General features: G+C 37.6%; 3 protein-coding genes across 4 annotated transcripts; 2 read left to right on the top strand and 1 right to left on the bottom strand.

Moving 5' to 3' along the window:
* Positions 1 to 136: 136 nt before the first annotated feature.
* LOC113018824 (putative E3 ubiquitin-protein ligase RNF144A-A) lies at positions 137 to 20,733 on the bottom strand. Its single transcript, XM_026162221.2, has 6 exons — positions 20,595 to 20,733; positions 19,399 to 19,497; positions 3,786 to 3,911; positions 3,429 to 3,529; positions 2,385 to 2,558; positions 137 to 1,677 (listed from the first exon to the last, which is right to left on the bottom strand). The coding sequence occupies exons 3-6, from the start codon at positions 3,862 to 3,864 to the stop codon at positions 1,222 to 1,224; spliced, it is 810 nt and encodes a 269-aa protein (XP_026018006.2). The 5' UTR covers positions 3,865 to 3,911; positions 19,399 to 19,497; positions 20,595 to 20,733; the 3' UTR covers positions 137 to 1,221.
* LOC113018822 (uncharacterized) lies at positions 4,528 to 15,504 on the top strand. Of its 2 annotated transcripts, XM_080298387.1 has the most exons (13): positions 4,528 to 4,652; positions 4,727 to 4,810; positions 6,729 to 6,831; positions 6,924 to 7,045; positions 7,226 to 7,296; positions 9,086 to 9,199; positions 10,356 to 10,451; positions 10,614 to 10,739; positions 10,831 to 10,965; positions 11,099 to 11,136; positions 11,893 to 11,933; positions 12,029 to 12,117; positions 12,605 to 15,504. In XM_080298387.1, exons 2-13 carry the CDS (start codon positions 4,768 to 4,770, stop codon positions 13,691 to 13,693), a joined length of 2,067 nt encoding a protein of 688 aa, XP_080154513.1. In that variant the 5' UTR covers positions 4,528 to 4,652; positions 4,727 to 4,767; the 3' UTR covers positions 13,694 to 15,504. The 2 variants fall into 2 exon arrangements, with proteins under 2 accessions (XP_080154513.1, XP_026018002.2); XM_026162217.2 differs by having other exon boundaries at positions 4,537 to 4,810.
* LOC145425391 (uncharacterized) lies at positions 20,628 to 21,442 on the top strand. The gene is made up of 2 exons (XM_080298400.1): positions 20,628 to 20,779; positions 21,164 to 21,442. Exons 1-2 carry the CDS (start codon positions 20,635 to 20,637, stop codon positions 21,292 to 21,294), a joined length of 276 nt encoding a protein of 91 aa, XP_080154526.1. The 5' UTR covers positions 20,628 to 20,634; the 3' UTR covers positions 21,295 to 21,442.
* The last annotated feature ends 226 nt before the right edge of the window (positions 21,443 to 21,668 follow it).

Genomic DNA, 21,668 nt, shown 5'->3' with positions numbered 1-21,668 from the left:
TGACGATGGCTGAGCTGAAGAAAAATTATTCTGGATAAACTTAACATGGTTAAATGAACGCGAATTCAATGCACATTACTTAAAGCAATTTTACTTCCTAATTGAAATATAATAAATGGGACAACAGAGAGGAGAGTGTGTTTCATTACTTTAATTTGACTCCCATAGTTTTTCAGCACAAACAGGAGTCAGTCAGCTAGTAAACATAGAACAACAAGGAGAATGGGTGTGTGGGATGAAATCATAGTGGCAAAAATATTTGGAAAGGAAACCGTTATTTTTATTGTTACTGTCACTCTGTTAGTATTCTGGTATTCATTGGCAAAGGCCATTTATACTCCACAATGCCGAGTAGTGTGCACAGGACCACTAAAGGACATCAGGGCCTAAGGCCACTCACAAGAAGTCTGTTTCTAATTGTTTGGTCAGAGACATTCACACCAGTGCTGGAAGTCATTTTGAAGCTAAGGTAGTACTCAACTTGTTCCTCTTTCCACAAAGGAACAGATGCCGGTCCTGCAGATGGGTGGAAGGCCTTCTACAACCCTCTCCAGCTCTCTTAGAGTAACCGCTTGTCTCCTGGAGTCTGCTCCATGCTCTTAAGACTGTGCTGGGAGACACAGAAAACCTTCTGGCAGTGGCATGTAGTTTTGTGGCATCCGGTAGAGTTGGACTGTTTGTGCAACCTCTGTAGGGTCGAGTTTTCACCTCACGCTAAAAGCAGTGAAACTGACCATAACCAAAGGAAAACTAGTAAAAAAGAATAGATGATGACAAAAAAAAATATCAGCATCCTCCACCAGTAAAACCATTCCTACTTTTGTGGTTGTCTCATTGTTGGCCCTCTACTGCACCTATAGGGTTAATTTCATTTATATTAAAGCTGCAGAAACTGATTAACACATAAATATCTACATGAACTGATATTTGTCAGACACTAAATATGTATTCTGTTTATTTGCAAGGAATCTTTATCAAGTGACTTGTTTGTTGATGACTAACTATTATTTAACAGAGATTAAGTCAAAGAAAACTATTTTTTAAAAAGTCTGTTGTACAACATAAAAATGCATACAGGAAACATAGTTTACCACTATTTAAAGCATATGAGCAAGTCAGGCTGTAAAACATTTGGCTTCTCTCAATGAAATTCTCTGAATGAAATATAAAAGAAAAAGTCTAACATGAGAGAAGGATATGACTCAGAGAGCATGCTGTGTCTTAGTTTCTGCGCCACACAGGTATTGAAGTTTGTCTGGGAGCTACACCATCACTGCAGGGGATGAAGTAAGAACTTGTCTTCAAGCACTCAGGAGTGAGTTTCAGACACACAAAGCAGAACTCTTTCTGACAGCGAGGACAGATGATGTTCTTGCAGCCTGTTTTGTCGTGCTCCACCCTCTGACCACAGGTGGGACAGGCCCGGATGGAGGGACAGGCATCAACCCCCTCAACCTGAGGGAGAGCGGTAGTCTTGCAGTTCTTGAGAAGTTCAAGGTCGTGATTGATGCATCCATCGTTGTCACAGCGGTCAGAGCGTGGAGCGCTGCCTTTCCATGGCTTCAAACACTGCCAGCAGAACTGGGACACTTTGTTCTTGTCTGCAGTGCAGATTGTGCACTGAACATTAAGGTTGGTCAGGTCCTCTCTCTCCACATAGGTTTTGCAACCAGGACACTGTTATGACAAACATTCAAGAATTTCATTGTTTTTGGATATAAACTTTCTTTATTTAGAGTCACATGACTGAAACTGATCAGATTGACATTATCCTCACATCAGTGCAGTAAACTTACCAAGTTAGTTTGTTTTTATCATGATGACTAAGAGCAGTGGGGAATTGCTGGCACTGCTTTGACCAAAGCTTAATGACTACATTTATACCACCTTTAACTAAAATACTTTTATCGATAATTTCTGAAACACTTATCATGTGAAAATGGTACCTTTTTAAGAACAGTTTGAGTACTGTGAGTGGGCCTAAGGGGCCAGGACCTGCTCACTTCAACATTGGGCCTATCCTGATTGCCTCAAATATTTTTTTTCAGGTTTTATTTTTACTTATCAAAATAAATGTTTAAATAAACAAAACACTAAAAATGTTTTTCTTTCTAACAAAAAAGTCATTTATCAAGTTGTCAGCCAAATTATGGCTGGAGAACGGGAGTGAGAGTTAAAAATTTCCGTCTATTTTTTTTTTCTTCATGACAGCGCAGGCGGTTTTGATTGAGATCATTTATTAAATTTACAGCTCAGTGTGTTGATCCTGCTGTTGATATAAATCAGGGAACAAAGAAAATTATCCCCAAAATAGCCTTTTGTTTTGTAGGAGCAATCATTCTCTACTAAACTCTTAACTAAATGAGGTTAACTTGGACACTTACAGTTTTAAATTCACAGTACTCTGTGGCAGCTAGGCGAGCGATGTTCTCTTCAAAGTACTCCATCTCTTCTGTTGTCAGTACTGCCAGCCTGCGCACCTCTTGGTAGGACCACGCTGCATCACACTTCTGTAGCGTACCATTCTTTAGAGCTGGGCACTTAAATTTGTACTGGCCCTGAAAAAGATGTTAAAGATGTAAAGACATCTAATTGATGTTTTTGATAGAAACAAGTTCTAAACACTGGCACAGCATCAAGATTAATTTAATGTTTCCATTTATGTGTTGACTACTTACACTTAACAATTATGACTTTGGTCACCATGGCTAAAAATGTCCATAAAATACAATACAATGTACAATTAAAAATGAATAAATGCATATATATATGTGTGTGTGTGTGTGTGTGTGTGTGTGTGTGTGTGTGTGTGTGTGTGTGTGTGTGTGTGTGTGTGTGTGTGTGTGTGTGTGTTTTAATGAATTATTTAATTTCCCCATTTATGAACACCTTTCTCACTTTTTGTGTTGGTTACATGGTATAAACTGAGAGTTTTTTCTTAAATACCTTTTTATGTAACAGAAAATCCTTTTGTTCATGTGTGTATTCACCATACAAAATCAATAGTAACATTGAATAATAACATAAATATCTAAGCCATTAAATGCAGTAATAGCAGGTCAGTGCATTTAGACATGTTCACCATGAACTACTGAGGTTCAAAGTGAAGGATGTAAATCCTTTAAAGGAGACCTCCCAGTCTGTATGTGTGGTGTCTGTGGTGTAGGGTTAGTCTAGTGTCTTCACATTTGAGTGACAACTTTCTAAAAGATACGATGATCTATCTTGTCAAATTGCCATTGTATTTGCCTATTTAATATTATAAATCCATCAGCAACATTTAAATATAAATTTTGGATGTCTGGATACAGACATAAACCAAAACCTTGCAGAAATGTAGATATTAATTTTCCTACGCAAGCTTAGACAAGAAAACTAAAAGTAAAACTATATGAAAACAATGATGTTATTTGGAACCTGGAAAGTACCTGATCCAACAGGCTGCGACACCACCCAGTGAGCGACTCCGGGGTGACGGCATGGCCGCAGGACATCTCTGCTCTGAGACCCTGGTCTCCTTCCACTGGAGCTGAGAGGAACAACAATAAGCGCAGACAGTGAACTCAACATTGTGCTGCAGCTTGCCCGAGAACCTACTTTGTGCAAAGGCTCCGACCCCGGAAATTTAGCACACAAGTAAAATGTTTGTATAAAATACTACTTCATTTGGTTTAATTGGGATAACCAGTGCATTTATTATAATAATTCCAAATCAAATCACGCACAGTTATTAGAAAGAGCAGAATTAAGGGGCTTCAGTGATGATAACTAGTTGTATTTCTTACGTAGAGGATCCAGATCATCGGGTCTGTTGACGAATCTCAGCGTCGTGTCTCTGGGGTCGTATTGTTTCTCGTCGGTCATTTTAGCTCAGAAACTCTCCGTCCTCTCCGTGGATAAACAATCTGTGTCTGCAGTCAAATGAATTTGTTTTTAACTTTCAGTTTCCCCCAGCAGTTACCAGAAGTCACATGACAACGCCGGTCTGTCTTCTTGCATCTGTATTTCACTTTATTTACTCTTTAAATGTGTCCCTACTGCAACACACCTCAATAAAATTAGTGGGTCATTAGCAAGACTACATCCTGAGGTGGCAACTCCTAACCCAACTCAAATAAATTGAAATAAATGTAATAAAATATAAGTGTTTGGGAAATAATGTACTTCTAAAACTACTTTTGTTGCACCATGAGCTGCTGTAACATTAATCGAATGGCTGAACTGAAGCATGCAGTCAAATTATAAGCTGTGTATTGTGCAAAAATGAAATTCGTAGGATATTTTTCGCGCTGCTTCGTTCAATTACTTCATATGCTGCCTTCATGATCTTATGTGAATTTCCAATACATCCCAACTGAAAAATATATTCCCAAACCTAATTTGCCGAAGGAGTGCATGTTAGGCTCTGGGTTAATCCACATGTGTTTGTGAGTAAGGAGATATTAGGTGTTCTGCATTCACATTTTTAATAAGTTTCTGAAAAAAAATAGTAATTCGATAATTTCGAGATTTCAAACACGTAAGCAACATTGCAGACCCGAAGAGAAAGAGAAAGTAATCCGGGGCTTTTAAATTCATTGGATCTGTAGATCGCAGATTGTGTCGGGAATAAACTAAGTAGTTCGGAAGGAATGCCTTGAATTAAACGGAAGGTAGGGTTCTATGTGTTGTTGTTTAGTGGTTGCTTAGCGTAACCGGTAAAATATGCGGCTTATTTCTTTTTAAGGAGCAGTTTATTCAGCGGTGCAGAAGTAAAGTGGTTGCAGGATGGCACAGAAAATGAACGGACAGTGCACCAATACATCTCTGGGTAAGATTTCAGAAAATATTTAAAGCTCTTTTGTTTGTTTGTTTTTTGTTTTCATCCTCAGGCGTATTGTTGGAGATGGATATTTATCCAGCGTACACGAATTTCGATGTTTCCTTTTTGCCTTTTTTCATTTAGCTTTCATCAACATCCTTATCATCATAAATGTTTAATAGATAGAAAATTGCTGAATTACAAATCTCTCTCGGGATCTGAGGTTATGTTCAGATTCTTTTTCTAGCCAATTTCCTGCACCAGGTTGATTATTTAGTTTGGGCAGAGAGTAGCTGTTTTTGATAGGGGTGATATGGGCGGTTGCCCAGGGCGGCATCTTGGTGGGGGGCGGCTTCACGAGCATCGGCAAAAAAAAAAAAAAAAAAAACAGTTGCTCGTACTCATGCTGCCCCGACATCAGCCAGCGCATTTTGGGGATGGCATAGGCACCGATCGGTTTTCTATCGCCCATTTGCTGGGAGTAAGGGCGCCCTCGTTTGCGCCTGCTGCTTGCGGCACAGGGAGGAGAGGGTGGGCTGCGGGGGATTCTCTGTCTGGCTGGAGCAGCATCTAATAACTAACTCGCAAAATAAAATAAAAACAAACCAACAAACACGAAAACACCAGACATTATGATACAGACTTTTTTCGTTTTTTCGAAATTCTATACGCGAAAAGTGAGCGCGAGAGCCCTCGGTGCGCCTGCTCGCTGCTGAAGTCAAAGTAAACTTTATTGTCATCTTCGCTACATACAGTCCAGTATATAGAGAGACGAGACGACGAGGCTCCAGTTACAGCAGTGCAAGTAAACAAACAATATTTATAAGAAGATTAAGAAAATAAATATACACTTTAGGACCGGGGGTAAAGGGATCAATAACAATTTAAAATTCATAATTTACAGTTTAGTCTGTTACTATTTTTACCATTTCTTCTTGGAGCAAATGTAATCCACGTTATTTCCTTAGGGATTAATATTTAAGTATTCTGATTCTGATTGTTTCAGGATGACCTGCCACATCTGCTTACCCGTATCTTTTGCTTGTTTCTTCTCCTCTTTTTTTTCTGTTTTTTCTAAACTGAGCACCTGATGACTTTGAACTTTTCTTGTTCATCTTCCATTGGTTTTAATTTTGCACTTCAGTAAGTCCCCCAACTCAACCATCACCACAACATGACCTAATAGACCTACACCTTAGTTCACAGATTCGCTTTGTCGAGGGTGTATTTCTGGGATTTCGCACAACCCAGGATTGTGACTAGCCAGCATGAGTGGGTGGGAGGTATTATCCAACATTGTCCTTATCCTGGACAACATCCGGCTCTCAGACACCCTAACTGAGTCCAGCTCCATCCCCACAACATTACTGGTCTTGTGGATCCGTTTATTTTGTCTGTTAGTGTCTGTGACCCTCAACCTGCTGCCCCAGCATGCCAGAGGAAATGTTCACCCATGGCACCAAACAGGCTAGGACCGCCCCTGTGGACAGACACTCGACTCTAAAGAGAGTTTTGCTTGTTCCAAACTGTTGTAGTTTACCAGTTACTGAGGCCACTATACTCCTGGCAATGCTCCAAGCTTAGATGCCCCCGATCTTTGGTTCAATGTAATATAATTTGGAGGTTTACAGGTAGTCTTTGGACTTAATTAGCTCTCTTTTTCCCTGCACTGTAAATTTTGGGACATTATATGAATTGGTTTGTGCTTTTCCCAATCAGCCAACCAAATCAAATGACTGAATTTGACTGGAATTGGCAAATGAGATGTTTTAGAGTAATATTAACATTGAAAAAAATACCCAGTTAAACTCCTAATGTAGAAATTATAAAATAACTGTTTTTGGTTTATTTCTCTTTGGGTATTTTATGATCCAGGCTCATGTTTTAAATATATTTCTTCTTTGTATGAATTCTCTCTTCCCATCAGCTAACAGGTACCATGGACTGATAAACCAAGGATCCACATGTTACTTGAACAGTGTGCTGCAGGTGCTGTTCAGGACCAAAGACTTCAGAGAGGCTGTGAAAAAGTTTGTTGTCCAGCTTGAAGTGTGATTCTGTATTTATCATATATGAAGTTTACGGTGCATTTGTTAATCACTCATGTTTACTTCCTGTGTAGGTACTCCGAACAAAATGCCCGCTCTGAATTCCTTGATCATGACTTGAAAGCCTTATTTGATGACTTGCAGAACTATACAGCATACACATTTAAAATAACAAACAAGCTGGGCATCGACAACGGTACAGAACAACAAAACCTTTTTAACACTGTAAACTCCTGAGCACTGTATAACTTTAAAATAATTTAAAATAATACATAATTTAAAATAATTATTAAAATATTATAAAAATGGAAAATTGTAGGGTAAAATTACAAAATGACTTCTTTTAAAAAATAATAATAATATGCATTTGTCACAGTGAATGAACAGCGTAATGCTGCAGAGTACGTTGAGAGGGTTTTAAGAATGACCAGCACTGATGCATCAAAGGTAAGGTCTTCATCGATGCCAAAGGGTGTCTATATCTATACAGTGGGGCAAAAAAGTATTTAGTCAGCCACCGATTGTGCAAGTTCCCCCACTTAAAATGATGACAGAGGTCAGTAATTTGCACCAGAGGTACACTTCAACTGTGAGAGACAGAATTTAAAAAAAAAAATCCATGAATTCACATGGTAGGATTTGTAAAGAATTTATTCGTAAATTAGGGTGGAAAATAAGTATTTGGTCACCTCAAACAAGGAAAATCTCTGGCTCTCACAGACCTGTAACGTCTTCTGTAAGAAGCTTTTCTGTCCCCCACTCGTTACCTGTATGAATGGCACCTGTTTGAACTCATCATCTGTATAAAAGACACCTGTCCACAGCCTCAAACAGTCAGACTCCAAACTCCGCCATGGCCAAGACCAAAGAGCTTTCGAAGGACACCAGGAAAAGTATTGTAGACCTGCACCAGACTGGGAAGAGTGAATCTACAATAGGCAAGCAGCTTGGTGTGAAAAAATCAACTGTGGGAGCAATCATCAGAAAATGGAAGACATACAAGACCACTGATAATCTCCCTCGATCTGGGGCTCCACGCAAGATCTCATCCCGTGGGGTCAAAATGATCATGAGAACGGTGAGCAAAGATCCCAGAACCACACGGGGGGACCTGGTGAATGACCTGCAGAGAGCTGGGACCAAAGTAACAAAGGTCACCATCAGTAACACACTACAACGGCAGGGAATCAAATCCCGCAGTGCCAGACGTGTTCCGCTGCTGAAGCCAGTGCATGTCCAGGCCCGTCTGAAGTTTGCCAGAGAGCACATGGATGATACAGCAGAGGATTGGGAGAATGTCATGTGGTCAGATGAAACCAAAGTAGAACTTTTTGGTATAAACTCAACTCGTCGTGTTTGGAGGAAGAAGAATACTGAGTTGCAACCCAAGAACACCATACCTACTGTGAAGCATGGGGGTGGAAACATCATGCTATGGGGCTGTTTTTCTGCCAAGGGGACAGGACGACTGATCCGTGTTAAGGACAGAATGAATGGGGCCATGTATCGTGAGATTTTGAGCCAAAACCTCCTTCCATCAGTGAGAACTTTGAAGATGAAACGAGGCTGGGTCTTCCAACATGACAAAGATCCAAAACACACCGCCCGGGCAACAAAGGAGTGGCTCCGTAAGAAGCATTTGAAAGTCCTGGAGTGGCCTAGCCAGTCTCCAGACCTCAACCCCATAGAAAATCTGTGGCGGGAGTTGAAAGTCCGTGTTGCTCGGCGACAGCCCCAAAACATCACTGCTCTCGAGAAGATCTGCATGGAGGAATGGGCCAAAATACCAGCTACTGTGTGTGCAAACCTGGTAAAGACCTATAGTAAACGTTTGACCTCTGTTATTGCCAACAAAGGTTATGTTACAAAGTATTGAGTTGTATTTTTGTTATTGACCAAATACTTATTTGCCACCCTGATTTACGAATAAATTCTTTACAAATCCTACCATGTGGATTCATGGATTTTTTTTTCACATTCTGTCTCTCACAGTTGAAGTGTACCTCTGGTGCAAATTACTGACCTCTGTCATCATTTTAGGTGGGGGAACTTGCACAATCGGTGGCTGACTAAATACTTTTTTGTCCCACTGTACACTGGATCAATATATCCCTTTTTAATTGTGGAGTCTTTGCCTTAGAGTATAAAATGCTTTGAACAACTTTCGTTGTGAACAAATGCTTTCTAATTATAACTGAAAGAAAATGAACAGATTTTTGTGCATCTGTATTTTCAGATCTTCCACGGTCAGTTAGTAAACAAGACCACCTGCTCTAAAGGTCATATACAGACTGACAGAGATGCACCATTTTGGTATCTTCAGCTTTCACTGGTGGATTCCTGCAGTGTGGTAAGGATCTGACAAGATGCAAACTTCTCAGCATGTTCTGTCTGTCAGGATAGGACAGCTGTGAGAAATTGTTTTGACCTTACATGCTTTTGTCAATTACAGATATATAATATTTTCCGATTTTCAGTAAATAATAACTGTTTTACTTTCATTTTATCCACTTTCTATAAAAAACACAACACTCATTTTTTTCACTGCATAAAATGTGTTACACTTTATCACTTTGTTACTATTTTAGTATACATCATTTACACATCATTATTGCATAAATCAAATGATTTCTTTGTGGAGGAGTACTAACATGACAATTCCTGTAGCTACAGTGCTATAAAAATGAAATAGTTGTTGAACCATGTTAAGTACCATGGCCTAAGTACAGACTTCATTATAAAACCTAAAACCTATAAAATAACTTTTGGGGTGTCTAAATGATTGATTTAGGACTCCTTTATTTAATTTAAAAATACACAATTTATCTAGTTTTGCCTTTGTGGGTCAAACAATCCATGTGACTGAAGTTCACACTTAAGGTTTTAATTCAAGGGATTAAAATTCAAATCCATCAGTGTCAGGAAAATATTTGGCTTTGCTTAAGTGGATTCTGTGTCGCGCTTTGTCTCACCAGGAGTCTGAATGATTCCTAAATAAATAAAATAAAATGTAAATCTATGTGCCAAATAGTTTGATTTTTAAAATCTAGACAGTAATATTTGTGTGTCAAGTGTTACAGCTCACCCAAGATGATAACTAAATTGAACCAGATATCCCAGCTGTTGCCTCATTAAATTTTCAAATTCTCATTAAATTTTAGAGGGTCATGCAAGGGTCCGTCCTCAAATCTGCCTTTTTCCAACTAATCGTATAGCTTAAGTGTAACAGAGAAAATAATGGCCATTTTATATCAGGTATCTAGTTTGACTAAAAATTGTGTAAATCAACTTCTCCTTTGATGCATATGAACACGAGAAGATGTGTATATGTGTACTGGTTAGATTTTTTCTTTTCACTTTTCTTTTAAACATTGCATCTTAACCTTTGAGTCTGACCTAATAAAGTTAATGGGTCATGTTAAAACCCTTCTTCAAGAAAAATTCTTCACCTCATTTCACTGGTCAGCACATCTTTGTCAGAGCTGATTTTAAATAACATTTTTCAGGTGAAGGGCATTGAAGAGTTCTTTAAAACTTCCGATTTCTGCGGAGAAAATCAGATTTACTGTGAGCAGTGTGGTGACAAAGTTGATGCTACTATGGTGAGTTTAAAGAAAAGTTTTTGATTGTTTTATGATTCATTGAATACAATTACTCAAACATATTAACATGTATTGGGAACAGACAAGCTCCCTGAGGCAACTGTTGTTGTGATTTGGTGCTTTATGAATAAAATATAATTGAATTGAATGTTTTTCATTCAGACAGCTGTAATAAAGGATCATCCAGATGTTTTGTGTCTGCTGCTGAAGAGGTTTGAGTTCAACTATAATTACATATCATACATCAACTCTTATGTGGAGGTTCCTGAAACCTTGCAGGTACCAGAGGTACATGTATAGTATATTTTAATATTTAATCAATATCATTTTCATTGTCTTTGCTCATTCTGATGGCTGTCATTTTTTCTTTGGGGATCAGAATCAGAAATATGAACTGTATGCAGTTGTGGATCATTTTGGGGATCTGAAAGGTGGACATTACACCGCAACAATCAAGATCCAGGAGGAACACGGAAACAGATGGCATCATTTTCAAGATACCAGAGTCACAGAGGTAAGACTGGTAACTTTTTCACTGTTGATACTAAAACATGCTCCTAAATCACTGTGTTGTACAATTACTTGTATGCCTTACAGTGGCAAGACAGATCCATCATGTTATGCTTGATTATTTTTTCCATCATCAGCTTGTCTATCAGCCATTCCAGCTGAATAACACTGAGAGGTAAGTTTTTGTGCTTGTTTCCCTGACTGTATATATTTTTCCATTTATTTTTCCATTGTAGTTCAAATATTACTTGAAAGTTGGTATGAATACATACATACATACAATATGTATACAATGCAGGGAATAAGCACTGAAGGCATGTACAACTATCTTTCTTTTGGTGCCTGAATCGTTCGTGAAAATTGTTTTATATTAAATAATTTTGTAAAGTAGCAAAACAAGAGCACTGCGATAGACAGGATGTACCCTGCCTCTTGTCTGTGGTAGATTGGATAGGCTCGAGACCCCCACAAGTCTGATAAGGATAAGCGAAAGAGAATGGAGAATTAATGGCAAAACAAGTGTTTTGTAAAAAGTAAAAGGTGGTATCAAATTATATTTAAAATATACTGAAATACCCATTATGCAGAATGTCCATTTTCTGTGTAGCTTTATCAATGATAATATTGAATTACAAAATTTATTTTAAAATTTGTAAAAATTCTGCAAATTATAAGTAATTGAGATTCTTAAATGACTGGTAGAGAGTAAATGGTGCAAAATTAGCATCCAAATATTGGAGTAGATGTAGAAATAAGCTGGTTTGCAAAACCCCGACAATGATAATTGAAACTCAATGCACTTCACAGGGAAAATGAAGACACATAAAACAAAGTGCAAAAATTGGGTTTACAAAAATGCTGTTATGTATAACACACAAGCCATACATTTAGATTTATTTGAAAATGAATTAAATGCTTTTTTTCCCATTAGATCCCAGAGTGCATATCTTCTTTTTTACAGAAAAAGTAAAGGTAAGGACAAACTGTTTTTAAAAAAAAATACTTAACTGGTTTTCGTAGTGAGTACATGAAATGTTTGCATACCTAATTTCTAATTCGTCTCCCAGATGCTGCTGCTGAAATGGTCAAGGAGATGCGCAGCCTGGCCATGTCAAATATGCAGGTCATACATGAGGGAGCAGCCCAAATTCCACAGGTAAGATTTATCACTGTAGGCAACTCTGAAATCCTTTTACATACTGTAAAGACGTTGCAGTTTGTGCATCTGTGTGATAGTTTATAATTTGTAAAATAATTTCTCACTCTTAGGACCTCAGTCAGTTTCAGCTTGGTATCATGATAGGGCAAAAAGGCCCTGAAATTTCTTTACTACTAAAGAGTCCACATTCAATTGTCCACTTAGTCATAGTGAAAAGAATTTTTAATGCTTTAGCATTCCAAGACATTTTGGACAATTTAATGCGCCCAACTTTATGTAAACAGCTTCGGGGCAGTCATGTCTCTCTGTTTCCTGTTTTATTGTAAAGGTCTTGTTTCCCTGTTCGATGTATCTAGTTGTGCTTCCCCTGTGGCGTCATGTTAATTTGTGTCAGCTGTGTCCCTTGTGTGTTCTCACTTCTCTTGTTATCTGTGTAATTAATTTGTGTTTTTTATGCCATTTGTATGTTTTGTCTTGTGTTCAGGACAATGGACTGAATTCCATCGCAAAAAGTCTGCCTTTAAGGTCCAGCAAGCAACGTTTTCCATCAAGTTCAACTGGCAACTCAGGAAGTCCAGAAAGCCCTCGAACTGTATTAATTCGTAGGATAAAGGTTGTTGAAGATCTTTTGGTTGTATTTAAGGACAAAAGCATTATGACTGTGACTTTAAAGATGGACTTTGTCAATGAAAGAGGTATCGATGATGCTGGTGTGTCAAGGGAGGTTTACACTGCATTTTGGGAGCAATTTGTGGAACAGTGTGAAGGTGAAACAGAGCGAGTTCCAAGGCTGAGGCCTGACTTTTGTGAGGCTGAATGGCAAGCGGTTGGTCAAATTTGGGTGAAAGGATTTCTAGACCATGGAGTCATTCCAGTGAGGCTATCAAAGGCTTTCATTTTAGCCTGCATTCATGGAATTGACTCAGTGAGTATAGACATTCTGATGACATCGTTTCTCAACTATGTCGCTCCTGTTGAGAGATCAGCAGTTGAAAATGCTCTCCAGGGCACAATGGGTGAAAGTGATGAAGAGGACCTGCTTGACCTTTTCACAAGGATGGGCTCAAACTCTCTACCTCCTAAGAACAACATGCAACTTGCCATTGAAAGAATGGCTCATAAGGCCATTCTGCAAGAGCCAAAGTACATAGTTGATTGCTTCTCCACACCTATGGCAGGTCTACAACAGAAACTGTCAGACAAGGAAAGGGTTTTGTCTCTGTATGAGACAAAGAAGGCCACAGGCAAAAGAGTATTGCAACTGTTTGAAACAACAAACATGGTGCTGTCTCAAAGAGAACGTATCACCTTTAAGTATCTTCAGCATTATGTCAAAACTGCTGATGAAACTAAAGCTGAAAAAATCCTGCGTTTCTGCACTGGGTCTTCTGTCATTTGTGTTGACAAAATTCTTGTGTCCTTTAATGCTGAAACTGGGCTCAGAAGAAGGCCTGTTGGTCATACTTGTGACGCTACCCTTCATATACCGTGCACTTACAGTTCTTATCCTGAATTCCGCACAGAGTTTGACAACATTCTTTCCAGCAATTACTTTGAAATGTACGTAATTTAAACTCAATAGAAGTGCTTTAAAGAAAAATACTTAAACCTTTAATTGTTCCATTGTTATAAAGAGAAAAGTATGCTTCTACAGTAAGTATTTCTAAAACTGCCCAACTTGCACAAAAGCAATCAAGACCAATGAACAGTACAACAGGCAAAAAGAAAAGGATGTATATATGGTTTTGGGGTAAAAGGTCTATTAAATTATTAAAATAATTGAAGGTTAATATAGATGACAACCTGTTTACAAAATCTACAAGCTAATGTAGCCTGTGTGAAATGTTGCCTACAAAGACTGTCATGTAATGATAAATCCAAGTTTGCTTGATTAGCTTTCAGAATTTCTATGTAACATATGTTTTAATATACTACACTTGATCTTGCCTCACAGCAAGGTCCTGATGAGAATGGATGAATACATATGTTTTATGTCCCAAAATATAACTAGTTGTTTTGTAAAAAATCATATTACTATCACAAGTTTTCTTCTTGAAAAACAGTTTGTGCATATTGCCAGAAAATAACATATAGATTATCTATAAGCCTTTGTATTGCCTTGATTAGTTAAAATTACCAAGGAATTATTAACCACTAAAGATTCTCTCTGTCAATGACATTAATTGCAATTGTGCTTTTCTTTCATTTGTATTTCTTTGTTGTTGAAGTTTTTCTGTTACATTGGGAGATACATCCTCAAAAACCTTACTTTTTTGTGGGGTCCCCCAGGGGTCCATTCTTTGCCCACTCCTTTTTTTCAATTTAATGCTCTCTATGGGTTCAATTAAAAAAACAAAACAAAACAAAAAACATGGCATCTCATTCCATTGTTACGCAGACAACTCACAGATTTACATTCCAGTGTCAGGTAAATTTGAGAGTCCTCTGAAGGTTTTGTTAGATTGTTTGTTTGTTTGTTAGATTGTTTAACCTAAATGAACAGAAAACAGAGGTCATTGTGTTTGGTCCCTGTAACCTCTATGAATTTGGCCCCCTAGAAATAAATTTAAAAAAAACCTTTGCGAGGAACCTCGGAGTGATTTCTGATAGTGATCTACTTTTTGCTAAGCAGATTAATGCTGTAATCAAGACCAGTTTCTTTCATCTTTGGCTACTTGCAAAAGTGAGACCCTTTCTTTGTTTCAAAGATTCTCAGAGAACTATCCATGCCTTCATTTCATCTCGCCTAGACTTTTGTAATGGTCTTTACACTGGTGTCAGTCTGTCATTAGTTAATCGACTGGAGCTGGTCCAAAATGCTGCAGCACAGACCACATATGCCCCATACTAGCATCCTTACACTGGATGCCAGTTAGCTTTCAAATTTATTTTAAAATTATATTTGTTTTTAAGGCTTTGCACGGGTTAGCACCCTCATACCTCTCTGGTCTTTTAAACTGGTGCACACCTGCAAGATCACTGAGGTCTGTGGATCAAATGCTTCTAACTGTCCCGAGGTCCAGATTAAGGTCCAGAGGAGACCAGCCCTTTGCCGTGACTGCTCCTGAATTGCAGAACAAACTGCCCCTTTCCACCAGGACCTCGCCAGCATTAGACACTTTCAAAACCCGTCTGAAAACCCACTTTTATTCCTTGGCTTTGAAATCAGAATGAGTTTTATACTACTTTTATTTGTCTTATTCGTCTCATTTTATACAACTTTTTCTTCATTTTTATCATGTCTTCCTATGTTTTTATGTCTTTTAATTATCTTAAATGTACAGCACCTTAGTCAACAGCTGTTTTTTTAAATGTGCTATATAAATAAATTTTACTTTGACTTTGTCTGTAGTATGTAGTTTAAGAAATAAAAGTTTGACTATATTTCAGCTTATTTCTCCTGTACTTCAAAAATGTACCATTGCATTCTTACAAAAGGGGTGAGTGATGTCAATGAAGCATATCAATTAACTTACGTAACTTAAGTACCATTTGTGTGGCATACCAAGTGTGATATTTTATGTAATATCATCAAATTTTAAGAACATTTTCTGCTTGACGTTCTCTGATTTCCATAAATATTTTAGAGAATAAAAATTGGACATTTATAATGAGTTCTGTGAAATTTTAGCTTCACATATCAAATACTTTTCAAGATGTATTTTTTTGAAAGATGGTCTGTTGAGCGACATTCATGCCTTGTTTTCCACACGTTGAAATCTGCTGTGATGTTTAAATATGAATATCTACAAAAACAATTAAAGCAATAAACCTGGAAATCTAAGAAGCTTGGAAAGAAGACCTGGATGACTAAGAACGTCCACAGAATGAAAACCCTGGAATTTTTACTGGCATTTCTTACCAGCACATTGAATCGGGATCTGTAATAAGAGATGCATCAAAAAATAACTGAGTATTGGGTTGTTAAAATGTGAAAAAAAAATTTCATCCTTTAATGTGTAATATGTGAGCACACATACTAATAAAAGACTTCACATTCTAAAAGTCAACCAGTCACAATTTTTGAATGGTATATAGTTCTGTTTTACGATAATGCAAAATTAAGCATTTTCTATTACAGGTTAATAATAAAGGGGCAATAGCAGGGTTACAAGAGGGAAACAAGGGCGTGATAATTTCCAAGTTAATTCTATACAATTATCAAAGTAATAATCACGTAATAGCCAAGTAATATCATGGTAGCAACCGTGGTTACAGCTGAGTAATGTTAAGCTGAAATCTATGTAACTGGATAATAAGGGCCCCAAACCTCCAGGTAATAATGTGGAAATACAGCTATCCTAATAGTAGGGTTACAGGAAGAAACAAGAACATAATAATGTGGTAATTTCTAAGTTATTACCACCCGATTACTTGTGGTAGTTTTTGTGTAATAAGCAGGAAACATAGCTCCAAAATGTAAGACTGTCTGTTTCTATTTATTAACTATTAATAACTATCATGAACAACCTATTAAAGCAAACTTCAAAAGTGTGTGATTTTTACCTGGAAACAACCTTGAAATAATAAAAAGAAACATCCTGCAAAGACCAGACTCCCAGTAGGTAGCAGTATGCTACCTACTGGGAGTCTGCACTTTCCATTTTATCTGTGGATAAAGACAAAGAAGGAAGTGGGACGACAACTGCTAACTTTAGCCACCATTTGCCTCCCGTTTGGCTTGCCTAGTAGGTCGATGCTTGGATAACCCAATGGATTAAAACAATACATATGGAATCAAACCCACATTATAGCTACTGCTGTAGGACTGCAAGGTAAGTAAAATATTTTTTTTATTCCTTAAGTTATATTTAGGACCATGTCTATTGTAGTTATTAACTTATGCCACATATTATCAACTTATACCACTAACAGACAAGCTAACAGTAGGTTAGTAGCTAATGTTAGCTTAGCTGATAGTACAGAGTTGTCATAAAAGCTAAGGTTGCATAAAAGTAAGGTTATCATGAAATAAGCTGACGATTATTATTGTAAATATGAATAGAGAACCAGATGTGGTTAGTTATACTTTCAAGTAAGATATATTACACACTACTGCTCAAAGGATTTTAAAACACCCCAATTTTTCCAGTCATTTATTGCAGTTCAAGTCGTTCAAGTCCAGTGAATAGCTTGAAATGGCACAAAGGTAAGTGGTGAACTGCCAGATGTAAAAAAAGAGAGGGAGAGAGATACGGTTATGCAAAACTGAAAACCAATGTATATTTTGTAATTCAGAGTTATTAGTATTAAAAAAAAAATCCCTTTTGAGGGAACAGAAAATAGGTTAGCAATTTAAAGTTGTTCTGCAGCAATAGAGGTTGATCAAACCCTGAAAGCTGCTTCTACTAATTTCTAGGTGTTCCAACTTTTCTCGATTACATATAACACCCTCTGTCTGCTTAAAAGCAGTGTTAGAACACACTGTGGTCCCACACGCATCAGTTGAAGAATATTGTACTACAGAAAGTAGAGTGTTGATACAAAAGTGTAGAGAAAAAGGCAATTAACAATGGAAGAGAGTCAGGCCATCATAACACTTAAAAATGTAGGTCTTTCCTACAGAGAAATTGCAAAGAAAGTCTGGTGTTAGTGAGTCCAGTTTCCTTCACCATCAAAAGACACTCAGAAACTGGGGCAAACTCTGACAGGAAGAGATCTGGTAGACCCTAAGTCACAATTGAATCAGAGGAAGCTTCTGAGAGTTAACAGCTTGCATGACAGGCAGCTCACAGGACAACAGCTTCAAGCACAGTGGTTGCAGTAAGCAAGTCTCAGTTTCAACTGTGAAGAGGAGAATTCAAGCTTATGTGTGTGTGTGTGTGTGTGTGTGTGTGTGTGTGTGTGTGTGTGTGTGTGTGTGTGTGTGTGTGTGTGTGTGTGTGTGTGTGTGTACATCTCCCTCTTTTTTTGTTGATTACATGGTATACAGAGCTTTTTCTTTACTTAATAATTCACTCCTCAATTTTTTTTAAAAAAAGGTATGCCAGCTAATATTTGAGGCTACAAATATACCCTTGTTTTAAAAGCCTTACGATCATCTGTTAAATATACAGTGTGTTTACCCCTATTGTGAATAATCTTGACTTCCAACCGGGGATGTTCGATATAGGTTTTAAGGAATGGAAGAACAAAGGAATTCAGAGACTGAGGGACTTATTCTCCAACAATGTAGTTGTGCCATTTGACCAAATGGTTGAGAAATATTCTCTCCCCAAACATGACTTTTTCCGTTACTTACAGATAAGGCATTATATTTTACATAGTACTAACCTTAGTGAGAGTCATGAAGTCTCTCCTGTTGAAAAATTATTATTTTTAACAGACAAAGAGGTACCTGTGAAGATATTTTATAAGGCTTTATATTCTGTACCTTCAGTGATGTCACAGAGGCTTAAAGGCACATGGGAAAAGGAGTTAGGTATAGCAATTGATGATGAAGAGTGGAAAGATGTCTGGAGTTATGCCAAATCAATCTCAGTTTGTAATCGTACCAAAGCAATACAAATCATACACAGAATGCATATATCCATATTTTGCAGACATCAATCATACCCTATCACCCATGTGCCTGAAATGTAAGACAGAAATTGGTACCCTAACTCACAGCTTCTGGTCATGTTTGAAATTGCAAGAATATTGGTCTAATGTGTTATCTGAAACGGAGAAGCTTTTCGGTTGTGAATTGGAGATGGACACTCTGTCTCTCATACTGGGCCTCCCCAGCCGGCGATTAATATCCAAGAATAATAGGAGATTGTACTGTGTTCTCACCTATGCGGCAAGGAAGAATATACTACTCCAATGGATTTATGAAAAAGCACCAACTATTAAGGGTTTGCATGTACATGTATACTGCAATGTACTACTGGGACCACAGGTATTGTACTGTATTGTATTCTCTCTTTATTTATTTTTAGATGGAACTGAACTGGTGTACGGTGTACTGGTGACCTGTGCTTAGTTATCAGTCTGTTTGTTTTTGTTTTGTTTATTTGTTTTGTTTTTGTTTGTTTGTTTGTTTGTTTGTTTTTATTTACTTTTGGTTCTGAATTGTACACTTTATTATGTTATGTAATTATGTACTATTTGTGAAAACAGAAAAAACTAAATAAATAAATAAATATAAATATATATATATATATATATATATATATATATATATATATATATATAATCAATTGAAACTAATTATTAATTATTAAATTTTTTGTTTTGTAGAAATCTAAAAGTAAAACTATATGAAAACAATGACTTTATTCAGAGCCTGGAAAGTACCTGATCCAACAGGCTGCGACACCACCCATTAAGCGACTGTCCGGAGTGACGGCATGGCCGCAGGACATCTCTGCTGATCCTGGTCTCCTTCCACTGGAGCTGAGAGAAACAACAATAAGCGCAGACAGTGAACTCAACAGTGTGGAAAAGCCTGCCCGGTATTAAAGAGAACCTACTTTGCGCAAAGACTTCGTCCCCGGAAATTTAGCACAAAAGTAAAATTTGTGTATGAAATACTACTTCATTTGGTTTAATTGGGATAACCAGTGCATTTGTTATAATAATTCCAAATCAAATTATGCACAGTTATTAAAAAGAGCAGAATTAAGGGGCTTCAGTGATGATTAGGCTACTAAACAGTTTTCTTATATATGTAGCGGATCCAGATCATCGGGCCTGTTGACGAATTTCTGGGTCGTGTCTCTGGGGTCGTATTGTTTCTCTTCGGTCATTTTAGCTCAGAAACTTTCCGTCCTCTGGGTGGATAAACAATCTGTGTCTGCAGTAAGTGAAGGGAACACCGAGTGTTGACAACTTTGACTTCCTCCTGCAGTTACCAGAAGTCACGTGAAACAGCGCTCTGTAACAGGTCTGTGTTCTTGTATCTTTATTTCACTTTATTTACTCTTTTGCGCTGATGATGAGGGCAGCAGTTAATTAAAGCTTTTTTAATGTTTTAAAGAATTATTTAATGCTAATAAATAATAGTGATAAAAATAAACAAATACGTTATTGTACAGTGGCGTTTATAGAGAGTTTTTTGCAGCACTGACTTTTAATAAAATGTGTAGAAGGGAACAGCTGGTAAAGAAACACGCCCACTCATCATGAACTGGTATATCAGATGATTTCCAGCTATGATTGGGTGTCCAATAAGGGAATGCATTTACACACTGAACAATTGAGTGTGTAAATGGTGAGTGATGCACAGCACAGGCACTATAATGTAGACAATGGTAAACTGCTTCTCATAAACACCGTTTGAAGATTGTTAACATGTATTTGTTTTTCATTGGTTTGTTTTTAAAAAAAAAACCCTGAATTTGCATTTTGTAGAGAAAATCTAATATATCAAACCCATTTTTATAGAGCTGTGTAAAACTGAAAAAGAAAAAGAAGAGGCATGAGTGGTAAAAACAATCATTTAGATGAAAGTGAAAGTATACTCAGCCCTGTGACGTCAGACCCAGAAGTACCTTATTAGCGTCCGCAGCAGAAGCGGAGGGAGCGCACAGAATGGGGAAGCTGTACCAGGTCGTCGTTTCTGGAGTAAGGGGTGGGAAGGTGACCGTCGACCTGAGCAACACCGAGGAGCAGTTCAAGAGCATGACAGTGGAGCAGCTGAGGGAAAAAATAAGACAGAAGTTTCCAGAAACTGCAGGTAAATACAAAGAGAAGTGAAACACTCATAATTTACGTTGTATTAGCCTACATTATTGTCCACACGATGAACGAGCTCAGGGTAATTTTCTTGGTTTCATGTTGTTCAGGTTGTTCCAAAATGTCCTTTGAAAATATATTTAATTTGTTGTGGCGGATCAAGACTTAGATTTCTTGCTCGCGGAAGAGTATAATATATTTAAAGTAAGCACTGGGGCTAACGGATGATCCAAAGAAAAGGAAGCTACATTATGAAGCTTTGTTTATTTATTTTGAATTTTGCTATAGATTCATTTAATTATTTAGTTTAGTAAAGTGAACCGTTAACGCAGAAAAAGTAGAAACTCTCTTATTCTCTCTCTCTCACTCACTCTCTGTGTGTTAGATGGGAATCTGCGGCTGATATTCACAGACAAGAATCTGGATGAAGATAAGAAGGCGCTGTCTGAATATGGAATCCAGCATATGTCTGTTATCCAAGTAGTGCTGAGACTTCCCGGAGGACTGAGAGCCTGAGCGAGACAGGCTCCACCTACAGCTGCCAATGCCGTTGACGCTACGTGAAAGCTCTCGCAACTGTTTACATATATTTTAGCCTTGTTTTAAAGCACTTCTGATACACTCATTTTTCACTGATGAATAAAATAAAACTGTAATATTTCAACTGTGTCATCTTTGATTAAGCGTGCATATTTGGAGGTCCTTAGAAAACAGAAGCCGTAATAATACGTTAATAAATGCAGGGCACGTTTTCTCACGTTTTCTCTAGTGTGTATCCAGCAGGAGGTTCTCTAAATCATGAGCAAGAAGCATAGTGAGTGATTTGTCTCTGAAAATCTGTGATTAAAAATTATTTCATAGATTAAAACAGTTGTTGAATTTCAAAGTGA

The sequence above is a fragment of the Astatotilapia calliptera genome, chromosome 3, assembly GCF_964374335.1.
Source record: "Astatotilapia calliptera chromosome 3, fAstCal68.1, whole genome shotgun sequence".
NCBI lineage: Eukaryota > Metazoa > Chordata > Actinopteri > Cichliformes > Cichlidae > Astatotilapia > Astatotilapia calliptera.
This window is presented reverse-complemented; position numbering and strand designations above follow the sequence as displayed.